Below are 24,287 nucleotides of genomic sequence, written 5' to 3' on the forward strand. Positions count from 1 at the left end.
CTGCAGTAAATTCATTCCCTGCGGGCTTGGGGACGGATCCCATGTGTTTTCCTCAGTGCAAATGGTTGTTTCAAACATCCATCTGCTTTATCTGCTGTTGTGTTTACAGTTCCCCTTTGTAGTTCCCAGCAGCATCTCCTCTCTCTCCTCTGCTTTTGTTTATTTAAAGTTATGGTAAAATATCCCTCTCATTTGGAGCTGTTTTGTGGGAGCTTTTCCCAGCTTGGCTGATCCCAGGGGTCAGGGGAATAAAAATCCTGAACTTGATCACCCCCGGGGAATCCCACAGTGGTGGTTCCAGCTGGTCCCTGGTGTTGTTGCTCCTTGGGAATGGGATTTTAGCCAGATCCTGCCCTTGACCTTTCGGTGCTCTGCGGGCAGCATGGCTGGTCATTATTGAAAAATAAAGCGTTTAATCCACTCAATTTGTAGCAAAAGTTGACCAGTGGACTCATCTTTGTTTGGGTTTTGAATTGTGTGATGTCCCTGGTTGTTTGTCTGTCCAGGATGATTTAGGAAACCAGTTTCAACTTTAGGAAAAAAAAAAAAAACAAAATAATACAACAAACAAACCCAAACCAAGCTGTCTGAAAAATCCTAGGAGGATATATTTGATACTTTTTCCTGGCAAAAGTTAAACATTTTCCATCCTTCTTCAATTTCAAGCCTTCAGAAGGTTTGTGGGTCCTTCTCCAGCACGTGGTGATGCCTCTCCATGTCCAGGCAGGAGCTGCAGGGAGCACCCTGGGGCTCCACAGCCTTTGGAGTTTCCCTCAGGTTTTGTGTCCCCATCATGGGCAAAATATGACCCAGAATGACATTTGGAGAGGTTGCAAAATTCTCTCTGTAAACAGTATTTTTTTTTTTCTTATGCTGAGCCCCAAGCGATGTTACTGCTTGTCTTGCACAGAGAAGTAGGAAAACAGTCCCTGGCTGCAGGAGGGGGTTGTTTTCCTAATTTTCCTTCACCACAGCAGCATTTCCTGTTACTGGTGAGTGTGTGGAGTGCCTGGATGAGGACCCCCCATCCCCAGCTCATGTGTCACCCCACATTGTGTGTTGGTTTTGTGGGACACTGGAGTGACTTTGGAGTGCCAGGACAAGGAATGGCTTCCCACTGCCAGAGGGCAGGGATGGATGGGATATTGGGAAGGAATTCCTGGCTGTGAGGGTGGTGGGGCCCTGGCACAGGTTACCCAAAGAATCTGTGGCCACCCCAGCCCTGGGAGTGTCCAAGGCCAGCTTGGACAGGGCTTGGAGCAGCCTGGTCTGGTGTCCCCATGGCAAGCGGTAGAACATGATAGGCTTTAAGGTCCCTCCAACCCAAACCAGTCTGAGATCCTATGGTTTTGAATTCCCCACCCTTTGCTAGTGGAATTGTCTCTTTTCAGGGATCAGAAGCTGCTGGCCAGCTCCAAATAGTCCAAGCCAGTTGAGCCTCATTTTAGCTGCTGGGTATGAACAGAACTGTCCATGAAATTCTTTTTCTTGCTCCATTTTTTTTAACCTTCTGGGTTCTTTTAACCTCCCAGTGCCTCAGTTTTACCATAGGATGGAGAACCATCTGCTGCAGAGGCATGAGCACCATCCAGGAGCTGAAATATTAAAACCTTTACTACTTTCCTTACTTAAACTCCTTTCGACAAACAACTCAGCCAGCACAAAACCTTTTTCTTTCATCCTCACGGAGTCAGAACATGTCATAGGGGATGTTGAGCTAGCTCTGCTCCCTCCCAAGAGCTGCCCCAGCCCGACACGAGGCAGCTGTGCAGCAGCTGGCCTGGCTGCCTGGCTGGAAACATCTGGATGGGCTGCGGCGCATGGCGGGAGCCGCCGAGCCGATGCTGCTGTGCAGCCTCGGGCACTGTTTGAAGACGTGCGTCGGGCTCCGCACTTCAAAGCCCGGCTCAGAAAGGCTTGGCTTGCACAAACTCACACCTCTGCCTCTGCTCTGGGGCTGCCGTGGCTCCCACCCGCAGCCAGAGCGCCGGGAATGCCGTGGTTGAGGTTTGTTTGCTGGGAAGGTGATGGAATTCCTGCGCGTGGCTTCGCGATCTGCTCGCTCGTGCCGTGCCAGCTGCTTGCGCTCGCTGGCCGGGCCGTGGGGGCTTGGGATGGGCTGTTTGGATGGAAAACGGAGCTGCTGCCATGTGGAGAGCGAGTAGGGAATGTTTTTGTGATTAGGAACTGTCTGGTGCTCGCAGCAACAAGTGGAGCTGGGTTTGGTGGCCCCAGAGCTGGGCCTGGAGGCGGCCGGGGGTGCGCACGGTGCTGGGACCGGCTGTGAGATAGCGGCTTGCAAAGCTCACATTCCTGAGCTCCTCCCAGCTCCTTTTCCCAGAGTTTCCACAGCACATCGTGGCATTTCTGATTCAGCTCATCCCTCATAGCTCAGGGCTGTGCTGTCCCAGTGCACAGGCCATGGTGGGGTAGGGCCAGCCTGGTCAATCCCATGGCACCGCTCCAGGCGCTCCATGGAGCCACCAGGGATCCCATGTGCCTCCTCTGACTCCCTCAGCTGCTCACATATTCCAGAGCACATTCCAAGGGTGAGGAGATGATGCAGCTGGCAGGTGGGTCAGGGTGCCACAGGTTTGCTTCTGGAAGGATCCATGCCAGAAGTGCTGGGTGTTCTTTTCCCCTCATGCTGGTGGTTTTGATGGGTATCATGGCTGTGGGAGCTGCTCCACGTGTCCTCACTTCCAGAGGAGGCAATTCCTGCTGCTGAGCTCACACAGGCAGGGGAAGCCAGGCCAGGAGGGGACTAAACAACAGTAGAATTTGAGGTTTTTTACAATAAGAGTGATTTTTACCACCACTGGCACAGGTTGCCTGGAGTGGAGGTGGATACCTCAATCCTACAAATATTCAAGACTTGGTTGGATGAGGCTTGGAGCAACCTAGACTAGTGAAAGGTGTCCCTGTCCATGGCAGAGGAGTGGGCCAAATGTTCTTGAAGGTCCCTTCAAGCCCAACCATTCCATGTTTCTATAATCCAATTTTTGGGAAGCAGGACGTTTATCTGGAGGCAGTGCCACGTGCTGAGAATCCCCTTGGTTCTCCCTGGACCCAGAGCACGAGGGACATTCCCTATTCCCCCCATTCCCATGCCATGTCCAGTTGGCTTCTGGGGAGCCCCTGTAGGATGTGGAGTTTTGCAATTCCTGCATGAAGGAGCATCTCTGGCACTGCACCCAGCCCTGCCTTGCGGGGACTTGTTCCCGTGGCTGTGCCCGGAACGGAGCCTTGCAGAGCCCTTAATCCTGTCTGCATGAGGTCATTGGCTCCTTGACGTTAATTGCAGGGGATCTGATTAATTAGGCAACAGAGCGTAATTTATTTGAGCAGATTATTGTATAGAATTAACCAGGCAGTCACTGTCTCCCACCACAATTCCAGGCATCCCTGCAGGTGTGGGAATTGCCATTAAAACCTTCACCCTTGATGTGGATGGCTGGGTAATGCCTGGATTATTTCCCAGTTGCTGCAGTGGGCTGTTTATCCACGCTATTTCATGGAAGCATTATTTTGTGGGTGTTACATTTTCAGCAGACTTGTTTTCATTTTAATTCAATTCAGTTTGGACTACTTGATTCCCTCCTCCTGTTTCTTTCCCTTCCGTTCTTCTTCTTCCAATAAAACGTCATAAAAATTAATCCTCACCGAAGGCCAAATTTAACATTCAGATTGAGAAAAGAGGATTTTAAAAGTCTTGTGCTGAAAAGGGAAAAAATGCACTCGGACAGGAAGTCTTGGGTTTGTTATGGAGCAAGGAAAAATGTTTTTAAAACTTTATCATAGAATAATGACATCCTAGGATGGTTTGGCCTGGAAGGGACCTCAAATCTCATCTCATTCCACCCCTTTTCCATGGGCAGGGACACCTTCCACTAGACCAGGATGTTCCAAGCCCCATCCAACCTGGCCTTGGACACTTCCTTAAGCAGCTTAATTATCTGAACAGCAGAAAGATTTAAAAATTATGAAGATTTTCAAAGATTTCCCCCCAAAACCCAATAGGAGGGTTTGTCTAAGAGCAAAGACAGAATGAAGTGCATCAGCTCCAGTGTCTGACAGATGTTCTCCTGTAACTTTCTCCCATATGTATCCATATCCATGAGTGAATCCATACCAATTCTTTGCTGCAGCTGGTCCCACTCCAGGCAGTGGGGTTATGTAGAATGGAGATAAAAGGCCAAACACCAAGTAACTGAAAAATGACATACATTTGGATCCTGCAGCCGCATTCCCAGTGGAAAACTCCAGAGCAGGATCTGGTTGGTCACCTTCTGCAGGAAGAGGTGGCTTGGCCACCTGGAGTGTTTATCTGCTTTGGAGATGGGTTCAAACAGGGGGACTGTTCATTGAATCAGCTCTTCCCAGATATTGGGATGTCAGTGCTCCTGTCTCTTGAGAAATGTCTGGAATTGGTGGGAGTTGAAGGAGTTGGGTGGCAAAGAAGCACCTTCAGTGGAGGTGATCCAGAGCATCCTCTGGGAATGGTCCCTGTTATGTTGGTGGTGGAAGCAGCTGAGGTCCTTGTTCCTGCCATGACTAGCAGGACCTTCCAGGCATTCCTGAAAGTGTTTTCAGACCTGGCAAAAGGAGTTTTTCTCCTAAGGAGGAGCCCCAAGGGTGATTTCAGGCTGGAGAGAGCCCAGTTCTTCATTTTGCAAGGAACAGAGGTGCTGCAAGGGAAGCAGCAGGGGCATGAAGCTTTTTGCTGGAGCAGCTCCTGGTTTGGGGAATATTTTTAAGAGGTATTTTGGCTTGAGGAGGATTGTGCTGTTGGCCTCATGTTGTCCTGAATGTGCTGGAGAAGCTTCAGGTCATGAGGAGCAAGAGCAATGGTGCATCTGGAGGAAGGAAGAGGAACTATGGCTGGTATGGAAGTGCTGAGGGTTGAGTTCCCCCAGATCAAGTGTGTGCTGTGTTTTATAAAATGCATGAATATTTTGGGAATATAACTGCTCAAATAAGGAAGGAATTGCTGCTGGAATGAAGGAGAAGAACCCATGACCTCCATCTGGAGGGGGGGCGTAGCCCAGCTGGCTGAAAATTGGCCTGCAAAGGGCTACGAAAGCTAATTAAAATGTGAAAAACTGAGAATTCCTGCTAATAGACAGCAGATCCCTGCCTGGCGCTGCTTCACAGCTAAATTTGATTTCCTTGGGAGGCAAAAGGAACTGATTTAAGTTCCTTACCTTGCTGACATTGATCCCTCTCAGCATTTAACCAGCCTGTTCCCAGCGAGGAACTTCCCCTGGCTCTGCTGTGCCGGACCCGGAGCCTGCAGCAGGAATCTCTTACTCCTGCTACCAGTAAAAAATTCACTGCAGGTGTCTTCATGTGCAGTGTTAAACTCAGCTTTGACCTTGTTCTGCTCACATCTGGGTTGTGTTTGAGCTTTCCCTTCAGTGCCAGCAGGTGTAAGGAATGGGAAGCTTGAGCTGTTGCTCAGCCGGAGCCGTGTCCACCTCCGTGGCATTGTCCCCCCATCAAAGTCCTTGTGGGAGCCACCAGCTCCCCTCCAGCACAGGGCAGCTCCAGGGAAAGGTGTCTTAGACAAGTGCATGGATAAACAGCCTTGTTTAACAAATTGTGGCCTTCTAGGCTTGAGGTGGTGCTGGTTTGGGGTGAAATTTGGTGATTTTGGTGATGGAGTCAGGGAAAGTTGTGGGGTATGTCAAATCCAGGGATTTGGACTGTGCGCCTGGTTCCATTTTGTGCTGAAACCAGTTTTCTGTGGAGGTTTAGGACAGAAAGTATTTCTGAGGGTTCCATAGGTTATTTTCTCTGTCTGAAGGAATGCTGGAATCTTCCTTTTCCAAAGTTACACTTCACTCCTCCCACAAGGAGCAAATCCACCTGCCTGCCCCTCTGCCGTGTCCTTACCTGCCATGTTTACCTGCATGTGCTCCAGGTTCCCTGAGCTGATTGAAACTAAAAATGAAGTGCTGTGTTCAATTGGGTCAGTGGTGGAAATGTAAGAATTTGGGATGTTGCTTACTGAACTAAGCTGAGTTTTTGCTAAGGAAGGTTTGGATTAGAGGAAAGGAGGAAATTCTTGTTCGGACTTGGAGTTGCAGGATGTGATCCTGCTGTCATAGGTCTGCTTGAAGCTCAGTGGAAAGGAGGAAGGGAGAGGGAAGGTTTTGGGAAGGGTTTGGATCTGAAGGGAAGTTTATGAGGTGTTTTAATTGTACCAATGGCAGTTAATTCCCTGTCCATCACTTTGGCTTGGGTTGAGAACTGGCAGTTGGATTTAGGGTTCTGTCCTGCAAAACACTGTGACTTTCCTGGGTACTGAATGTAAAATACCAATAACTCCTGGGAAAACCTACGCCCTCCTCTTCCATTGGTCTCCAATCAGTGTCTGTTACTGGAGTGCTTGGAAGATCCAGACTGTCATTCCCTGGCCTTCTTCAAACTGGTATTGCACAGTCCTTGGGAGAGGATTTTGACCCAGTGCTCAGCACGTTGGCAGCATCTCAAATCCTGTTCCAAAAGCACTGGTGGCATATTCAGGGTGTAGATGTGCTGGGATGGGAGTTCCTGCCTGCTGGCAGGTGCTGTGCCCCCAGGCCATGGCATTCCATGGTCCATCTCCAAGTCCAAGGTCATTTCTGTGTTGTAGTGGTCAAATACTCCCTTGACTCCTTGGCTGTCATTTTTGTGAAGCTCCTCACGAGTGTTGGCTCTGCTGTTACAGCTCCTGCCTGGGCCAGAGCTCAATCCCTCCTCCCAGCCAAACTTCCTGCCTCACAAGGAAGGTCTCTTCCAACCCTGTGATACTCTGCTCCTTAGCACAGAATCACAAGGTTGGAAGAGACCTTCAAGATCATCAAGTCCAACCCATTCCCTGCATCGCTGGTGTTTTGGGATTATAGAACAGCTTTGGGTGGAAAATGCTTTTGAAGTTCCCTGTTGTGTCTGAAAACCAGTGAGGATCCTTAAGTGCAGATTGGAATGAGGGAGAGTTGGGATTTTGTGTCACCTCCAGGGTGAAGGATTGTGCCTCTGGGATCTTGGGCTTCAGGATGAACAGCTGGAAAGAGCAGGAATGTGGCAGGAGTTTGGAGGGAATAGATGAAGCAACAGGGACCAGAGGAGTTCTGGGCATCTTGAAGGTGAGGACCAAACTGGAGCTTCACACAGGAAAAGCTGAGGGCAGGGATTTGTTGTGGTGTGGAAGCTGCTCCAGAGCCCTGGCAAGGGTCCCCACTGGGAGTGCCAGGTTTGGGGAGGAAGGTGAGCAGTGGAGGTTGTGCCATCTCTGCTCTCTCCATCTCTGGTCCTCCCCTCATGGTATTGGTGACATCCCACGAGTTTGGCAGGCAGGGCTGTGGCTTGTCCTGCAGACAAGACACGGTGTCAAAGTTCTGTCACGTTGAAATGGGAATTGTTCCCTCGTTTGCTCCTTGCATTTTTATGAGGAGCAAGAAACGATGACAAAAACAATTCTTAAAATATGTGGGATGGGGTTTCTTTTCAATAAAGCAAGGCTACTCCTCGAGCTTCTTTCCGAACTGGTGGAATATAAATTATCTGCTTGATCTTTTTATTTTGTGCACCACGTGTGACCAGAGGCAAAGCTCTGGAGGACAATGGGGCTGATATTCAAGTAGCTGCTCCTATGAACCACAGACTGAACTTGAGAGCACCAGAAAAACAACAATATTGCTTGCAGAGAATGCTGCTGCAGAGCCTGGGCTGGTTCTTAGGCTCCTCACACTGCTGATCTCCCAAACTGCAGAGGAAGAGGGAATTTGACTTTAACAATCCTGTTAAACACTTGTGCAAGAGGGTGAGTTCATGCTTATTTTCTGAGATGCTTTAAGACATTGAGCTGTGGTTTCTGGATGAGATCTTTGGCTGGACTTGCTTTGTCAGGAGGAATTGGAAGCTGTTAGAGGCAGAAAATCTTTGGGTTTTTTTCACTTTTCACCCGCAAGGCCTTGTACACCTGAAGGTTTGGGTGTTTTTCCCTTCTGCAGGAAGAATATACTTGTTCTTCCTACCAACTTAGCCTAAGGAAAAGTCCATGCTTTGTGTATAATTGCATGGGGTGGGCTATATTTTTCACTTTTCTTCCTTTGAGGCTGTTTGACCATTGGAAATACATTCGCTTAGTGTCCAGTGGCTCTTCAAGAGACTTTTGACAAGGGCCTGGAATGACAAGGCAAATATTTTATTTTATGAAAAATGATAATACCTTTCTTTTTCCTTTACTTGCATGGAGTGTGGAACAAACAAATGAGTTTGAGAGGCCCTGTTATTTTGGCAGTTCCTACTGTGCTCCCTTGACATCCATCCTCCAGCAGCTTTGTCCAATGTTCCCAGGCAGGTTCTGCAGGGAAAACCAGCTCTGTGTGCCTTTGTTTTGCTTTATTTTGCCCAGAGAAACCGAGGCAGATCCGATTCCCTCTGGCGAGCAGTGCCTGTGCTATTGTTTCCCAGGTTATTTTGAGGAATTCCTTCCCCTGGGATTTTTCCTGTGTTGGCTTTTTGACCTTTTTGCATCCTATAGTGATTCTCTTGATTAAACCCATGGTGTTTCTAAAATTAAGGGTGATTTGAGGGCTTTAGCTTGGAGGAGGAGGGAAATGGGGATTGTTTAGACTGTGCAGGGAAAATACCTGCTCCCAAAAAAGAAGCTGTGTGTGCTTGACTCCTGAAAAATTCTGTGGCTCTTAAAGTGAGCTGAGAGGATCAGCTCTCTATGACTTTGAGGATGAGGAGTTTCAGTGGAATCATGGACTAGGTAAGAATTCCTTTTAGAATTTCCCAGAGGGTGGCACAGCCAGGGTGCCCCATGAGCCCAGGGCTGATGCAGAGGAAGGAAGAAACTTTAAATGTCATAAAAATTAATCCCCACCAAAGGCCAAATTTAACATTCAGATTGAGAAAAGAGGATTTTAAAGCCCTAGTGCTGAAAAGGGAAAAAATGCACTCAGACAGGAAGTCTTGGGTTTGTTATGGAGCAAGGAAAAATGTTTTTAAAACTTTATCATAGAATAATGACATCCTAGGATGGTTTGGCCTGGAAGAGACCTCAATGCTCATCTCATTCCACCCCTTTTCCATGGGCAGGGACACCTTCCACTATCCCAGGTTGTTCCAAGCCCCACCCAACCTGGCCTTGGACACTTCCAGAGTTCCAGGGGCAGCCACAGCTTCTCTGGGCAACCTGTGCCAGGGCCTGACAGGGAGGAGTTTCTCTCCAATTTATCAATGCTGTCTGGGGGGTGGTGAATGGAAAAAGTGACTCCCAGCCGGACACAGACGGGCCCTTCATGGCCGAGCATCCTCGAGCTTGGGCAGCTGCAGCCCTGGAACAACGGGGCCCTTGAGTCCCCTGAGAGCCACTTGGCCTTTGGCAGCTTGGGTGGCTGCAAGAGCCTTGGTCACCCTTTCCCTGCCCCTGACCTTCCCGGGGATCTGAGCATTCCCTCCATCCCGAGCAGGACCCCCGAGCCCTCCGTGCCAGTCACAGGAGGGTCAGTGCTGGTGTTTGCATAACTCACAGCTCTGTGGAAGGTCCACCCTGGGGATGGCCCCTCTCTGCTCACAGGGGTTGTGACCATTCCCAGGTGGGGTGTGTCACTGCTCCTGGAAAGCATGGTTTTGTGGGTTTGTTTTTTAAGTAAAAGGTGTGATTTAGTCAGTCACCCTCACTGTCATTTCTCTTCCTGACTAGAAATGCAGAGTTTAATGGACAGATTACTTTTAGCCAAAGTTTAGTGTTTTTCTGAGTGGTCAGTGACAAGTGACATCAGGTTAAAACCTGGAGCAGAGCAGTGGAGCTGGGGTTGTTCAGCCTGGAGGAACAGCCTCTATTACCCTGTTCTGTGAAATCCAGTGATGATCCAGGCAATAACAGCATTCCAAAGCCACGCTGAGGATTTCATTGACACTTTAACCCAAATTATAATGCAATTTGTTCCTTCAATTAGTTCTGCAGTGTCTCAACGCGAGCTAAAGGAGGGGTTTAAAGAGAAATTCACTTTTTCCTCATCCCTGGCTGTGCTATGGTGTGTCAGGAAAGGTGCTGGTGGTGCCTGCAGGAGCATCCTGCTCCGGTGTTCCACACCTGGGGCAGTGCAGTGGGATGTGGGAGCTTTGGGAATGTGGTGCTTTGGGAATTGTTCTCATTCTTTATTCCTTGTTGTAAATGAGAGCCTTCAGTTGTCCATCCAACCCTGTAAGTGGCCTTCCTCAGGCAGGTAAGCTTTACTCATCATTGCCATTTAGGGATGTTTAAAAGCCCAGTAGTGAGAGTTTGGGAAGCTGATCCCAGATCATCCCACAGCGTTTCTGGGTCCTTTCAGCCACGACATCATTGCAATGACAAACACCCAGGAATTTTGCAGACCTGCCTGCCCAGGGGCAGAAGGAAATAGCAACAGATTGGGAATTTGAGAAACGCTTTGGGGGTTCTTCTTTGGAAACCAAAGGGTTTCCAAACATTTCAATTTGTGAGACTGCAGCCGAGCTTGTTGAAGTGAAGCAGAATGCAGATGTAAAATCTGAGTGAAGGACTGGGATGCTGAGGCTGGGAGGGGAGCTGTGCTTGGGAAATACCTCCGGAATGGGAGGGAGAGGGGAGGTGATAGCCCTGGGGCTTGTGAAAAGCCAAGGGCCTTTTGCGATTATTGCTCTCGATAGGGACTTTTATGGGCTGGAGCTTAACGAGCCCGGCAATTCAGTGGAGGTGTTTGTTCTTCTCTGCTCCTTCAAAGATGCTTTTGATGCCCCAGGTTTTGTTCTCAGAACAATGATGGGTTCGATAACCTCTGGGGCTGCTTTTTGAAGCCCCCTGGTTCTCGTCTTGGGCTGTGTTTTTGTTTTGCTGTGTATTTACAGCTGAAATAAGCAGATCGGGTTTCTTGAGCAAGAAAACCCCATCCTGGTCGAGCAGCCCTGGCTGTTGGATACAGTAACACACAGAAGGTGTTTGGTCCCTAATTGATCTTTGACTTCCCTTTTTTATGAAGTGGAAATAACAGGAAAATGCCGCTGGGGATGTGCTGCCACACCCGGGGGTAGCTGGGATTCTGATTTCTAACCCCAAATTCTAATTTCTGGGTCGGGATGTTCATCCTTTTAAAAGACTTTTAAGGCAGCAGTAATTTTTTTCTGAGTAAGAGGTCGCTACATAAAATTTTTGCCTCCTGGCAAATCTCGTGTTACAAATGTTGCTGCAGGTTTAAAGTGTTAATTTATGTGGTATATTGGGTTGGATTTAAAGGTCCCTGAAGACCTTTGAATCTTAGTAGCTAATGAGGCTTGCAGAGAAGAGGTTGAGAGAGGCAAAACTTACTGGCAGTGAGTAATGCTGCAGAAGGAGATCCAGGATTGAGCAAGTTTTGCAGAGAAAAATTAGGAGTTATCGCATCGGCCTTTGAGTTGTTTGATTATTTCCAGCCATAGGTCTCCCTGCAGCCTGCAGTCCCCCATCTCTGGGGGAAGGATTCTCCATGCTGAAACCCCTCAGGTGGAGTTTTCCCAAGTCCTAGACCACTTCCAAGGGCACTTGGATGAGCTGAGATCTGTGAGCAGCCGTCTCCTTGTCTCTCCCACTCATCCCTGCTGGAAAGGATTTGGCATTTAGGCTCCAATCTCTCAGCTTGGCTGAACCAGCTGTGCAGAGATGCTTAAACTTGTCCCTCTCCTTACAGCTGGCCTTGCTGAACTTCTTCCACCCCGAGGAGAAGCTGCACGTTGGAGAAGAAGGGAGACGCGTCCGTCGGAATAAAAGGAGTAAAGGCAGTGAAGGGCCCGACGGTGAGTCCTGCTCAGTTTCACTGGTTTTGGTCCCTTCCCAGATGAGGAATTCCAGGAGTTCTGATTTCTGCAGCTGTAGGTCTTGTGTGAATTAATGCTGCTTAGGAATTCCATCCTTGACTCCTAGAACTGTTGTTGTTTAAGGCTTTAATTTGTACTTGTTTGCCCTTATGTGTTGTCCTGCACACCCAGCTTTGCTTAAAATCATCAAGGAGCTTTTCACAATCCAGCAAACAGCTGGAAACATCTGCATCCCAAACTGGTGACTGCTTTAAGGGGGTTTTGAGTTGCTGTGGAGTCTCAGGTGGGGCCAAAGCTCGTGTGAAGGGAAGGCAAAGCTGTACAAAGCTTGGATTAGAAGAGCAGAAAGGTTCCTGATTTGTTTGTGAGGAATTTGATTTCCAGTCCTGCTTTTCCATGATTGTCATGACACAAAGACAGGAGCAAGAGCTCTCATGCTTTCATATTGCAGGAAAGAACAGATTCCCTTTTGTAGGAGCAGAGAAAGGACTGGATTCTGGAAAAGTTCTGTGCCCAAGTCCTTACTCCGTTATCACCATCAGTTTTCCAGTTCAGCTCCCATCTCCTCTGAAACCTTTGCAGTTTCACAGTGGAGAAGCATTTCCCTGTGGCTCTGCTCCAAGAAGGAGCTTGGTGAAACTCCCTGGATTCCTCTTGCCCAGAATGCTGACAAGTCTGATGCATTTGGTGCAGACTCCCTGAGTGATTCCAGCCCCGTGTGGGCTCTCAGTTTTGGAGCTGGTGTCGCTCTGGTGCTCAGATGGCTCAGGCAGCATCCCAGTCCTTTTCCCAGTCTCCTTGAAATCTATCCCAGTGTCTTCACCAGTTGCTTGTGTAGTAGCAAGTTCCCACTGGAGGCGAGCGGAGTTGATGGAGTGCTGCTGGCAGATGTTGGGAGGGATTAACTTCATCCCTCAGGCTGCCTCTGCCTTGCCAGATGTGCAGAGAGCTGCTGAGGAGAGATAGGGTTGGTGTCTGAGGAGGGTTTTACCCATCACCCTTGTGCCCAGTGTTGTCCTTTCCTGACTGGCATTCCTTTCCCTGATTTCCCTGGTGTTCCCTGGATGCTCAGAGTTGAGTCACTCCAGAAATGCAGAGCACTTCCACCCTTATCCAGTCCTGGGAGGAGAGTGGGGCTGGGGAAGGGTCTAGAACAGCTGGTGGGGACTCAGCCTGGAGAAAAGGAGGCTCAGGGGGATCTTCTGGCTCTGCAGAACTCCCTGACAGGAGGGAGCAGCTGGGACATGCGGGGCTCCTGTCAGGGACAGGGCAAGAGGGACTGGCTCCAAGCTGTGGCAGGGGAGGGTCAGGTTGGACATCAGGAGGAATTTCTTCCTGAAAAGGGTGATGAGGCATTGGAAGGGGCTGCCCAGGGAAGTGCTGGAGTGCCCATCCCTGGAGTTGTCCAAAAACCACCCAGACATGGCACTCTGGGCTGGGATCAGTCACAGGTTGGACTCAGTGGTCTCAGAGACCTTTTCCAGCTCCACTGATCCTGTGGTTCTTACCTGTCTCTTTTTGAAAATTAGGGATTTTGACCCTACATGTGGTGGAGATGGGAAAAACTGCCAGAGTGACAGGTTGTGTCCCTCTGGCTTTGGCAAGTGGTTGCCCCACATTTGGCTGTGGTGGTTTTAGAGCTGCACTTAACAAGTGGGAGCTGTCAGGGCAGGGCTTGACCTTGTAACAACCATAAAATCGAGAAACAAACAGAGCCACGGCCTTGGGGAGCTCAGGCTGTTTGTTTTAGACCTTTGTGAAGGAATCTTGCTGTCAGAGCAGGGCAATGAATCATTAAACTAATAAATAAAATCATGTCATGGTCCTGATAACACCATTTTCTTCTTGAGTTTTGCAAAAGGAAAGTTGATCAAATCTTTGATCTCCAAAGAGCCTCCCGAAGATAAAAGTGGCTGAACTATAAATTCCCAGAAGGCAGGAGATGTGCCTCGCTAATATTTGTCTGGAATTAATTTTATGAACTTTCAAGTGCTTTTACACATGCAAGGAAAGACCAAAGTGATCTGAGCATGGAGGCTGGGGCTGGAGGGAGGCTGCTCCGACCCTTCCCAGCTCTTCCAGTCCTGCTCATCCTGGTACCAGCAACAGGCTGGCTTTGATGATTTCTAAACATCAGGGAGAATGTGGTTCCTTTCCCAAAAGCTTTTTCTTTTTGGAGGATTTGCTTTCAAGCCTTTTGCTGTGAAAGAGGTGATTTTGGGACAGGGCAGAGCTCGCTCTGTGCAGCCAGGGGAGGGTGATGGTCCTGGCTGTGCCCAGGGCATGGAGTTACAGGGATGGGACATGGGAGCAGCAAAGCTGCTTTGGTGCCTCTTTGTTCAAAAATCCAAGGAAAATTGTGTGCAAAGCCATCAGTGGGATCCTGTCACTCTCCAACAGGACTCTGGAATTTCAGGGGTTCCTCCTTGAAAGACTCTGGTTTCAGCCTTCTGACCCCTGACATGTTTTATGGTTGGGTTTGCTTAATTTTGGGTTGTGGCCCTGCACCCACGTGCCCTGGGGCCACTTAAAGCAGCCGAGGTCGTGTCCTGGCCAAGGTCCCTCTCCTTGTTCCTGAATCCCTTCAGCCCTGGGGCATCCCATGGGATCACTGGGGGCTGGTGCCTGAACCAGTCCTGGGATCATCATCCTGAAGCCACTTTCCAGTCCATGCCACCAGAACCAACTTTTGCACAGCTTTGAAAACTGCCACCAATTTTCCCAGCTTCTCAAGGCCCAGGATTATCCCTTTGCACTCTGTTTTTTCTGCCTCTTTTCTCCTCACTGTTCCCATCTCCACCTGTTACTTCTTTTCCTTTAATTCTCCAAAACCTGCCCTTCTCCAATGCCTCTTCCCTGTTTTCTCCTTTCCCCCCTCCTTCCCTTTTGCCCTGGTGTATTTATGCTGCTGTGGAACTGCTGCTGCTCCCAGATGAACAAATCATTCTGGAGCTGCTAATTAGCAACAGTTGTGCTAAAAGGAACCATCAAGGATGTTAAATTAGTCCACTTTTAAATAAACTGGGTATGAAATGTTAGATCTCTATTCCCAGAGTGCCAGTAAAAATGCTGCTGGCTCTTTGCTAACAAAGCCAAAATCTGGGAGTAGCATGGTTGTAACTCCAGAGACAATTCCGTGCTCTGGAGGTTATAAATAATGACAGAGCATTTACAAAGCAGATGTCAATAGGACTCTTTAAAAAACATTGTTTTAAACAAATAAAATAGTTTCTTTTTCTCCTACTTTCATCTCTGTTCCCAGTTAGATCCCTGCCGGGCTGCTTTCCTGGTTTCTGGGGTTTTTTGCATTTTGGGTTTAGGGTTGTTGGTTTGTTGTTTTTTTGGGTTTTTTTTTCCTTCCTAGATTTTTTTCATATTGAGCTTGGTGAGAAACATCAAGGATTGTTCTCCAGGCTTTGATTGGGAGCATGGCAGCTGGGAAGAGGCTGAGCAGATGGCTGGCCTTAAGCTGACAACAATTTGGTTTCTACTACTTTGGCAGTTCTTCCTGCCGGGGAAAGTCCTGGAGGAGAATTCCAGCACTGCAAATGGCTTTGGGTTGCAAGGAAAATTAAATTCTGGGGGATTTAAAGCTCTTCCCCATCCCTCCTCCTACCTGGAGCTTTGGAAGTGATGCTCCAGCTACCTGGGTCCAGTTTCACCCTCTTAAGATTTGCTTGGTGGTTTTAGGGCGATTTCACTGTGGTTTTAAGATGGTTTTAGAGTTGGCTTTGAAAAGGTTAGAATGGTCTTACAGTGGTTTTAGGGTGGGTTTTGGATGGTTTAGCAGGTAGCTGATGCCAGAGCCTGGCTTTTAGAATGATTTTAAGGTGGGTTTAGGGTAGAATTTGGATGCTTTCTGGATGGTTTAGCAAGTAGCTGATGCCAGCCTGGCTTTTAGGATGGATTTAGGATGGTTTCTGGGTGGTTTAACAAGTAGCTGATGCCAGCCTGGCTTTTAGGATGGATTTTGGATGGCTTCTGGGTGGTTTAGCAAGTAGGTGATGCCAGCCTGGCTTTTAGGGTGCATTTAGGATGGATTTTGGATGTTTTTGGGATGGTTTAGCAGGTAGCTGATGCCAATCTGGCTTTTGGGGTGTGGTTTAGGATGGATTTTGGATGTTTTTGGGATGGTTTAGCAGGTAGCTGATGCCAGTCTGTGTGGGAGTGCCTGGCTCCCCCCGAGCAGCCCCCAGTCCCACAGGTGCCCTGTCCCAGCCATGCCCCTTTCCTGACCCAGCAGCACTGACGATGCAATTGGACTTTTTTTCCACATTTTTTTTAATATCCAGCTCACAATAGCAACTTTTCCTGCTGGCTTCCTCTCCTGTGGAAAGGGCAGGTTCGTCCCTCTGCCTCCAGAACAATGGGTGCCTTTGTGTTAGCCCTGTGCAATTCCCAAAGCCCCGGCATTCCCAGAAACACAGATGGATGCAGGGCGATAGAGCCTTATTGTGCTCCGAAACCATGGTGATGAGCACGCAGTAAATACTGGACATTTCCTGGATCCTGGAGCACAGGAGACTGTCCCAGAAGGAAAGGCTCACCACAAAGTGTTTGTTCTTACTGATTTCCCTCAGAATTTCTCTGTGTTTTCCATCTAATGGGAGAAATTGGGAATAATGTGGTGTTTTAATATTTGGGGATAAACTCATCCCTTTCCTGGGATGTTGCTGTCAGTGTTTGTTATTACTGTGATAAAATTAGGGCTGCAGCTTATTTACATATCCTTATCTCTGTGTTATTCCTAGGCTTGTGATAACAGCAATCTGTATTGGTCTTGTCCCTAAAAACCCAGAGTGGTGTCTAGGTGCTGGTTCCAGCTCTGTTTCAGCCCTGGCACAGGTTTGTGCAGAGAAGCTGTGGATGCTCCTGGAAGTGTCCAGGGCCAGAGGGGACAGAGCTTGGAACAACCTGAGATAGTGGAAGTTGGCCCTGCCCATGCCAGGGGGTAGAATGGGAAGACCTTTAAGATCTCTTCCAACCAAAACCAGTTTGATTCTGTGATTGTGCTGAAGCCCAGAATTCCTCCCTGAGCTCTGCTATGTTGCTGTCCCTGTTGGTTGTTAAATAGGAAAAGCTGGGAGAGGCCCAAGCCCAGTTGTGTGGTGTCCAGGGTGAGGAATTACCCTGGCTCACAGGGATCACAGTGGAATAATGGTTGGTGTGCCCTGACCCATCCACAACCTCCCTTTGCCCCCTGGCTTCTTCAGCAGCCCTTCCAGCTGGGATCCGGATTGTTCCAGCAGGAACTCTGCTTCATTATTTGGAAGTTTACAAAGCTGTGATGAGGTGCTGCTGATCTGGTCCATCCCTGGAGCTGCTCTGGGGGTGTTTTTCCTTCCCTGGTTGGGATGAGGCCATGGGGTGGCCACTGGGAGATCTGGAGTTGCTGAGGATGAGAAGGAATTCTCTGGTCATTGTCACCTCGGTGGCACTTTCAGACACTTGCCCTGACTGCACTTGTTGGTGGGTTCTGAGCTCCCAGGGGCTGTGCTCAAACTTGACCAGAGCTCAGCTCCTTTTCCAGCTGCACTTTGAGCAGCCAGGGCCGTTATTGGAAGTGGCTGGTGATTCCATCTGAATTCCACTCCTGAGAGCCGGGGCTTTTCGGAACGCCCCGGGTCACACACTGAGCTTCAGGAATCTCACAGAGTTGCTTGTGTTACAAAACAGGGCCAGCACTAATGAGAGGAGAACAGATGTTCCAGAGGGACAGGAATGTGGCTGCAGCTGAGCTGTGAGTGCAGCTGAGCTGCACCGAGCGCTGGAAATGCCGGGCTCCTCTGGAAGCTGCTGCTCCCTCCTCGCAGCATGAGAGGCTCCATTGTCTCCCTGCTGGCGGATTTGCAGCTCAGCTTTGATTTCAGTGGGTAAACCCTCAGCCAGGGAGGTTCTGCAGGCTCAGCACGTGCTCCAGGCCCATCTGGTCGCTCCAAGTGGAGGAATTGTTGTGGAACTGAATCAGATCCACCTGAGCCCCCCATCAGGTCCTGCCCTTGCCACAAGGATCCTCCTCCTGCAGATTTTGGGATGAATAAGCTTGTTTTTCTGTCTGGGGATCTCATAATCCATACAAATATCTCCAGAGGGTGTCAGAGGGTAGTGCCAGGCTCCAGGACAAGGAGCAATGCCCATAAACTACAACACAAGGAGTCCCACCTCAACACGAGGAAGAACTTCTTTCCATGGAGGGGGCACAGCCCTGGAACAGCTTCCCAGGGAGGGTGTGGAGTCTCCATCTCTGGAGACCTCCCAAACCCACATGGACATGTTCCTGTGTTACCTGCTCCAAAGGGTGACTGGATAATCTCCAGAGGTTCCTTCCAACTATTCTGGGATTCTGTGAACAGCCAAACCTGGAGCTGCTGCTCTGGTGGTGGCAGTTGTGATTGTCCTCCCTGTGCCCTCTGTGGGCACTCACTGGAACCCTCTTGGCTGTCACAGAGCAGCTGCACCAGCCCAGAGCTGCAGAGCTCTCCAGTGAGGAATTCCTTGGGGAAAAAGCTGTGAATGAGGCTGGGGTTGGATGTTTTCATGAGGGCTTTGTTGGCCGTGATGTATGGAGACATTGTTGGAGTCATATCTGATCCCACTAATTCCAGCAGGATTTGCGGAAGTGCCTTAATTGCTTTCAATGGATAAATGCAAGGGTTGGCTGAGCCAAGCAGCATTCCCTGTGTCCCAGCTGCTGCAGGGACTTCATTGAGCTTCCCAAGAGTGGCAGAGTCTCTCCTGGGATTCCTTTCCTCCCATTTTGTTCCCTTATTTTTCCCTCTTATTAAATTCATCCAATCCTCACAAGAGCGATGGAGTCCCTCTTGGGTTTCCTTCCTTTCCCCCTTCTTCCCCCTTTTTTTCCCTCCTTTTTCCCTGTTTTTATATTCATCCAGCTGTAAGTACGTGTGGATGCATACGGGCAGGTCCTTGGATATAGATCCTGCATTTTTCCATGTCATTAATCCATCAGTTCTCAGGCAGCTGCTCAATGCCATGGAGGTTTTCCATCCAATTAGGCAGGATTATGGATGGGAGGAGGAAAAACACATCAAGTTCTGCAGGGCTGAGACTGTCAGAGAGATTTCCTCCCACCTGCCCTCGGTTCCTTATGGATAACCACGGGAAGAGCTCATTTCAAACATCCAGCAAACAATTTGGGAGAGCCTCTCGCACTCCCACTTTAAACCTTGCTGCTGCCCCACTTGGGAATCATTTCTGCTGGAATTCATGACATATGTTCGTTGTTTATCTTAGTGGGATGTGACTGAAAATGTCAGAGTGTTTTGTGTTAGGCAACAACCGAATAAAACAAACAAAATAAAAACACAGCTGTAACGCTACGCTTCAAATTGTTGGATTTAAATATGTGGGATTGATAAAGGAAGCAAGAGGGTGCAGTGGTGGATAGAAAATCAGCCTGGTGACTCCAGCCAGGAGCCAAAAAAAGCCTTGGGATCCTCGAATTAGAACTGGGAATGTTCTTTGTCAGCTCTGCACTTGGAATCCAACCGAAATGCCTGAAGGGAAACAAAAGGCACATCACATCCTCCTTCCAGAGCCAGCCAGAGGGTGGAAAATGAAATATGATGGCCACAGGTTCTGGTGTGAACCCCAGGAACTTGGCTGGGACTGGTGATGTGGGAGCAGAGCTGAGGAGGGCGGAGATCTCTGTTTGATTGGCTTTTTGTGTTTCTGAGGAGGCAGTGCAGGAGGATTTTGCCAGCAACAGTGGCTCTGTAGTTAATTGGGAGCAGGATTTTGTCTTTGCTCGTGACCACATTTGTGCTGTGTTGTTCTTGCACCTACTCAGAGGCTGGAGCTGTTTTTTTAGAGCCTTCTGGCACCAGCAGCCTGTCCTGGTGCCTTGCCATTGATCCTACAGTGGATCTGGAGGGGATGGAGGGGGTAAGTCACCTTGGTTGTTCCTTGTGTCCTGTAAAGCCTTGGAAATTCCCGTTTCAGTGAGCACATCTGCCTTGCTCAAGGAAGTGAGGAGGCATTTTCAGCAGAGCTCTGGCTCTTGGAGAGCAGAGCTGAGGTTGTAGGATGAAGAGAAAGAACCCCAGGAGGTGACTGGATCCAGCCTCTCCTAAATGGGACCAGCACTGTGACAGAGGTGACAACAGCAGAGGTGACAGACCTCTAAAGGACAGGAGCTGTTCCATCCTGGTTCTCCTACAATCCTGCACCTGTATTTTTCCTCATGCCAAAAAGCCCTTAGGAAGGAGATACACAGGGCTGGTGGAGTTCTACCTGCTCCAGCACCTCTCTTCAGACAGCACCTGGTGCCCTTTGAGTCCCATCGTCCTCCTGAAGGTGGAAAAACCTGTGTAATGCATGAGCACAACTAATTCATCCTGCTCCTTTTGTCCTTTCCTTTTGACCTTTACCTGGAGCAAAAATCAGGTTGATGAGTGGTTGTCCCTTAGGTCTGTCTCCTGTTCACACATTGGTTTTGATCATCTGCATTAATCACACTCTTTTCCCTTGAATATTATTAAAGACCAGAGTAAACTACATCCCAGCCTACTGCCACTATTGGCGTTATCTGTAAATTTGAGTTTAGCTGCCCTTAGGAGCTTCACCAAATGATTCCCCAAGGAGTCCTGGGTTTTGTCAAGCCAAGCAAAAATCTCTGAGTACTGGCAGGAGAAAAAAAAAACTTTCTCAACAGCAAAAAACCCCCTGTTTCTGATGAGATCTTACGTGGTCTGAAGCTGTTTGAGAAGAGAGATTGTGGCTCTCTGGCATCTCGTGTCTCTCCAGGGATTCCAGGGATGAGCTGTGACTTCCCTGCGTTTGTTTTCATCCCGATGAGCTTGAGCTGGGGGCTGGTGTTTGGGATCAGAGGAATGGGGAGGGAGCAGGCTACTGATCCATGGAGCTCCTGGAGCAGCATCTGCTCATCTGGATGACACATGCATGGAGGTTTGTCCTTTGGTGGAATGTGAGAAGAGGAGCAGGGAGGCAGCAAAGGCCACTCTCAGCCCTAAGCCACCACATGAGAGATGAATCCCAGCCCTTGGTGCCGGGGCAGGAGCTCCTCTCACACCCTGTGGCCAAGCAGCCCCAGGAGTGACCTCAGTGCAGGACGCTTCCCCTGGAGGCACATGGAAAGTCCATCAAAGAGATGAAGAATTGCCTCAAAAATTGCACAGAGCCAAGGGAGTGCCTCAGAAGAGTCCAAAATGAGCTGCAAACTGTCCTTGATCTCCCAGGCTGGTGGAGACTGGCTTTGGGCTGGGGCAGTCCAGCACAGGGCTAGAGGATCATGAATGTCACTGTCCCCAAGCCATTTCTGGGGACTCAGCAGCTCTCACTCCACAGTGGGACAGGGCAACACAAAGCAAAGACTCCTGGAATTCAGTGTTGTGCTGGTGGAGCAGGCTGGGATGGCCCTCTGGTGCCTCTGGGAATGGCATGGGACCGAGATCCCACTGGATGAAGGGCAGGGAGGGAGCTCTTGCTTGTGGGGGCTGTTGTGGAGTATATCAATTTAAGGTGTAACCAGGCAAAGACCATTAAGGGTGGCTGTGTTCACACGTGAATTTTCAGGAGTTTTAAAACAAGATTGAAACAAAAGCAGGGAGAGAAGGAAAAGTGATGGTTGAGGAAAGCTGGAATGCCCTGGGCTCCGTGCTATGGACTCACAAATCCCACAGTGCTGTTTCATTCTTTCCCTACTTTGTGTCATTAATTCCCTCCCCATTCCCTTACCAAACATATTCTCTGTATTCAGATTTGTTGAAGTTAGTTCTAGTTCACACCCTGGCTTGGGTTCCTCAAAGTGTGGGCAGCACTTTTCCTCCACTCTCAGCCGAGGATCTCCCTTCCTTCTCAAAAAGCCACCCTGGGAAGATGTGCCAGAATTCATAGCACAGGATGTGATTTACTTCTGGGACGTTTTCCTAGATTTATCATTTATCATATTCTCTAAATATTCTGCAGCAATAATCCCAAAGCTGCTTTTCAGCAGACCCATTGCTTTCTTTGGAGTTGGTAACGAAGCACTTTCTTTTTCAGGAAAAAGGGAAAATATTCCTCTTGTTTCAGTGTTTGTATCACTGACTGATAGTTCAGTAGGGTCCAAGAAGCTTTCATCTGGATAGACCAAATTTCCTGAAAATGTTGAAAACATATTGGTTCCAAACCTCCCCCGAAACCACATGTTCTAGATTAGGCATGTGTTGGGAGCTTTCCCCAATCCACTGGAATCTGGCATTAATAACCCCACACTTAAAAATATTTGAAAAGCTTTACATTTCTTCTGCTCATGAGAATGAAATGAATGTCACTGCACCAGCGCTGGAAAGGCAAGTGCTGAGTTCTGGAGGTTTCTTGTTCATTGGGAAAGCTGACATCCCAGATGGCAGGAGATTCATCATCACCTGGAATCTCCAGGAACACCCAAGCTGCTCTTCCCACCTTTGGTATTGGTAAAATGGGGATAGAGGGGTTGGTTGATGGGTAGGACTTCACCCAGAGTCCTTGAGGTTGGAAAAGCTCTCCAGGATCATTCAGTCCAAGCTGTGACTGATCCCCACGTTGTCACCAGCCCAGGGCACTGAGTGCCACATCCAGACCTTCCTTGGACACCTCCAGGGATGGAGACTCCACCACTTCCAGTGTTTGAAAGGATGTACAAGGAGGCCAGAGAGGGACTCCTCATCAGGAATGGTCAGTGAGGACAGTGAGAAATGGGTGCAAACTGAAAGAGGGGCAGTTTTTGGACATGTGGAAGAAATTCTTCCCTGTGTGGTTGGTGAGGGGCTGGAATTGATTTCAGTGAAGCTGTGGCTGCCCCATCCTGGGAAGTGTCCAAGGCCAGGTGGGACAGGGTTTGGATGGGGAGGTGTCCCTGCCCATGGCAGGGGTGGGACTGGATGAGCATTAAGGTCCTTCCAACCCAAACCATTCCATGATTCTGTGGCTTAGTGATTTAATGTTTATTTTATGAAGGAGTGAGAAGTGATGTGGTGTTTCTGGATTGCACCAACATCTCATTAATCACCACGATTTTGTCTCTAGTCTGTAACCTGGGATGAGGATAATTCCTCAGTACCTCCATCCTCTCCTCTCCCAGGTGGAGAGGAGATGGAAACACAGAGGTGCCTCAGTTGAATTACCTGGTCTTACATGTCCCCAGACCAGTGTCACACTTAGGGAAGAAGGTTGAGGATGTTCCATAGTAACTCAGTGCTAGGAAATAGGAGAAGGATCAATAATTCCAAATGAATGCTGAAAACAGGTTGGCACAGTCTGCGATGGATGGATGGATGGATGGATGGATGGATGGATGGATGGATGGATACCCAAAACTGGTGGCTGCTGCCATATACCTTTCCCAAACTGGATGAACTTAAAGACATCACTTGGTGTTGTGTCCTCAATGAAATCATGCTGCTAAAACATGTTTGTGGCATTCCATGGCTTTTTTCTGCTCTTGGCAACTGGGAATTCCAGCATGTTCAGCACCTCTTTAGGTGTATCCTTTGTTTGGCTGATTCCTATAATGGTCAGCCTTTTATAGGTTTGATATAAAATCAGCATAATTACAAAGATCTGTTCTCGTCCATAAAACCAGTTGGAACTGTTTGGCAGGAATTTAAACTATTTCTTGTTAATCCACACACACAGCTAATAAGGGAATGCAGGGGTGTTTTAATATCCTATTTATATCAGCAGATGTCCTAAAGAAGTTTGGGATATTTCTGTATTTAGAGTAAATCATAGCAGTGTGTAGCGTGCAGAAAGAGAGATTGGAGGGGGGGCAAAGTCAACTCTATTAATCTTGCTGAGAGCAAACATGTCACATGTAATATCCTTGAGTTGCATCACCATCTGGGATTTTTCTGAAGGCCTTGGAATGGCTCCAGCAGATGGTATGGCTGCAGGAGCAGGGGCTGGAACCTGCTCCCTGCAGCCTGGGGAGATGTCTTCTGCTGCTGGCTGGGCCACAGCTGGGGGTTTGCACACCAAAAACTCATCTCTTGCAAGGGTTTCCCTCGGCTTCAAGTGAGGTGTTTGCATCTGAACCCACTTCTTATTCCTTCCAGGACCTTTTCTGTGGAATTCCTCTTATTTCAATTCATCTTTCTGTATCAGATGATTCAGATTGACTTCACTGTTCCCAGGATTTCCTCAGCCTCAACCCTTCCCTAAGTGGCATCAGGATTTCCCCATGTTTTCCAGAGTTATTCCCATTTTAGGATTGTGTTTCTGCCTTGCCTGGCTGAGCAGCAGCAGCTGAGCACGTGCAGGTGTCCTCCAGCATGCACCAGAACACTTTATTATTTCCCATATATTTATATATATTTTTTTTTATGGGACTGTATATTTTGTATGACTGAATCTCATTCCATGCTTATTATCCTTCAAAGCCATCCAGCCTGTCCTGCTTTCCCAGTCCATTTCTGTATTAACAACTCTGGCCAACTTCCCTCCCCCTAAACAAGGGGGTGAACAGAGCTGACACCTCC

General features: G+C 48.7%; 1 protein-coding gene across 2 annotated transcripts in view; it reads left to right on the forward strand.

The window, feature by feature from the left end:
- Positions 1 to 24,287, forward strand: part of EDA (ectodysplasin A) — a 59,914-nt gene that overhangs the window by 23,626 nt on the left and 12,001 nt on the right. For both annotated transcript variants that reach the window (XM_054289753.1, XM_054289754.1), the window contains exon 2: positions 11,682 to 11,787. In XM_054289753.1, the coding sequence (XP_054145728.1) occupies positions 11,682 to 11,787 (106 nt within the window). The remainder of the gene's footprint in view (positions 1 to 11,681; positions 11,788 to 24,287) is intronic.

Source organism: Melozone crissalis, unplaced genomic scaffold (assembly GCF_028551555.1).
Source record: "Melozone crissalis strain CALT ecotype California unplaced genomic scaffold, PUWL_Pcris_2 ptg000068l_1, whole genome shotgun sequence".
Lineage (NCBI taxonomy): Eukaryota > Metazoa > Chordata > Aves > Passeriformes > Passerellidae > Melozone > Melozone crissalis.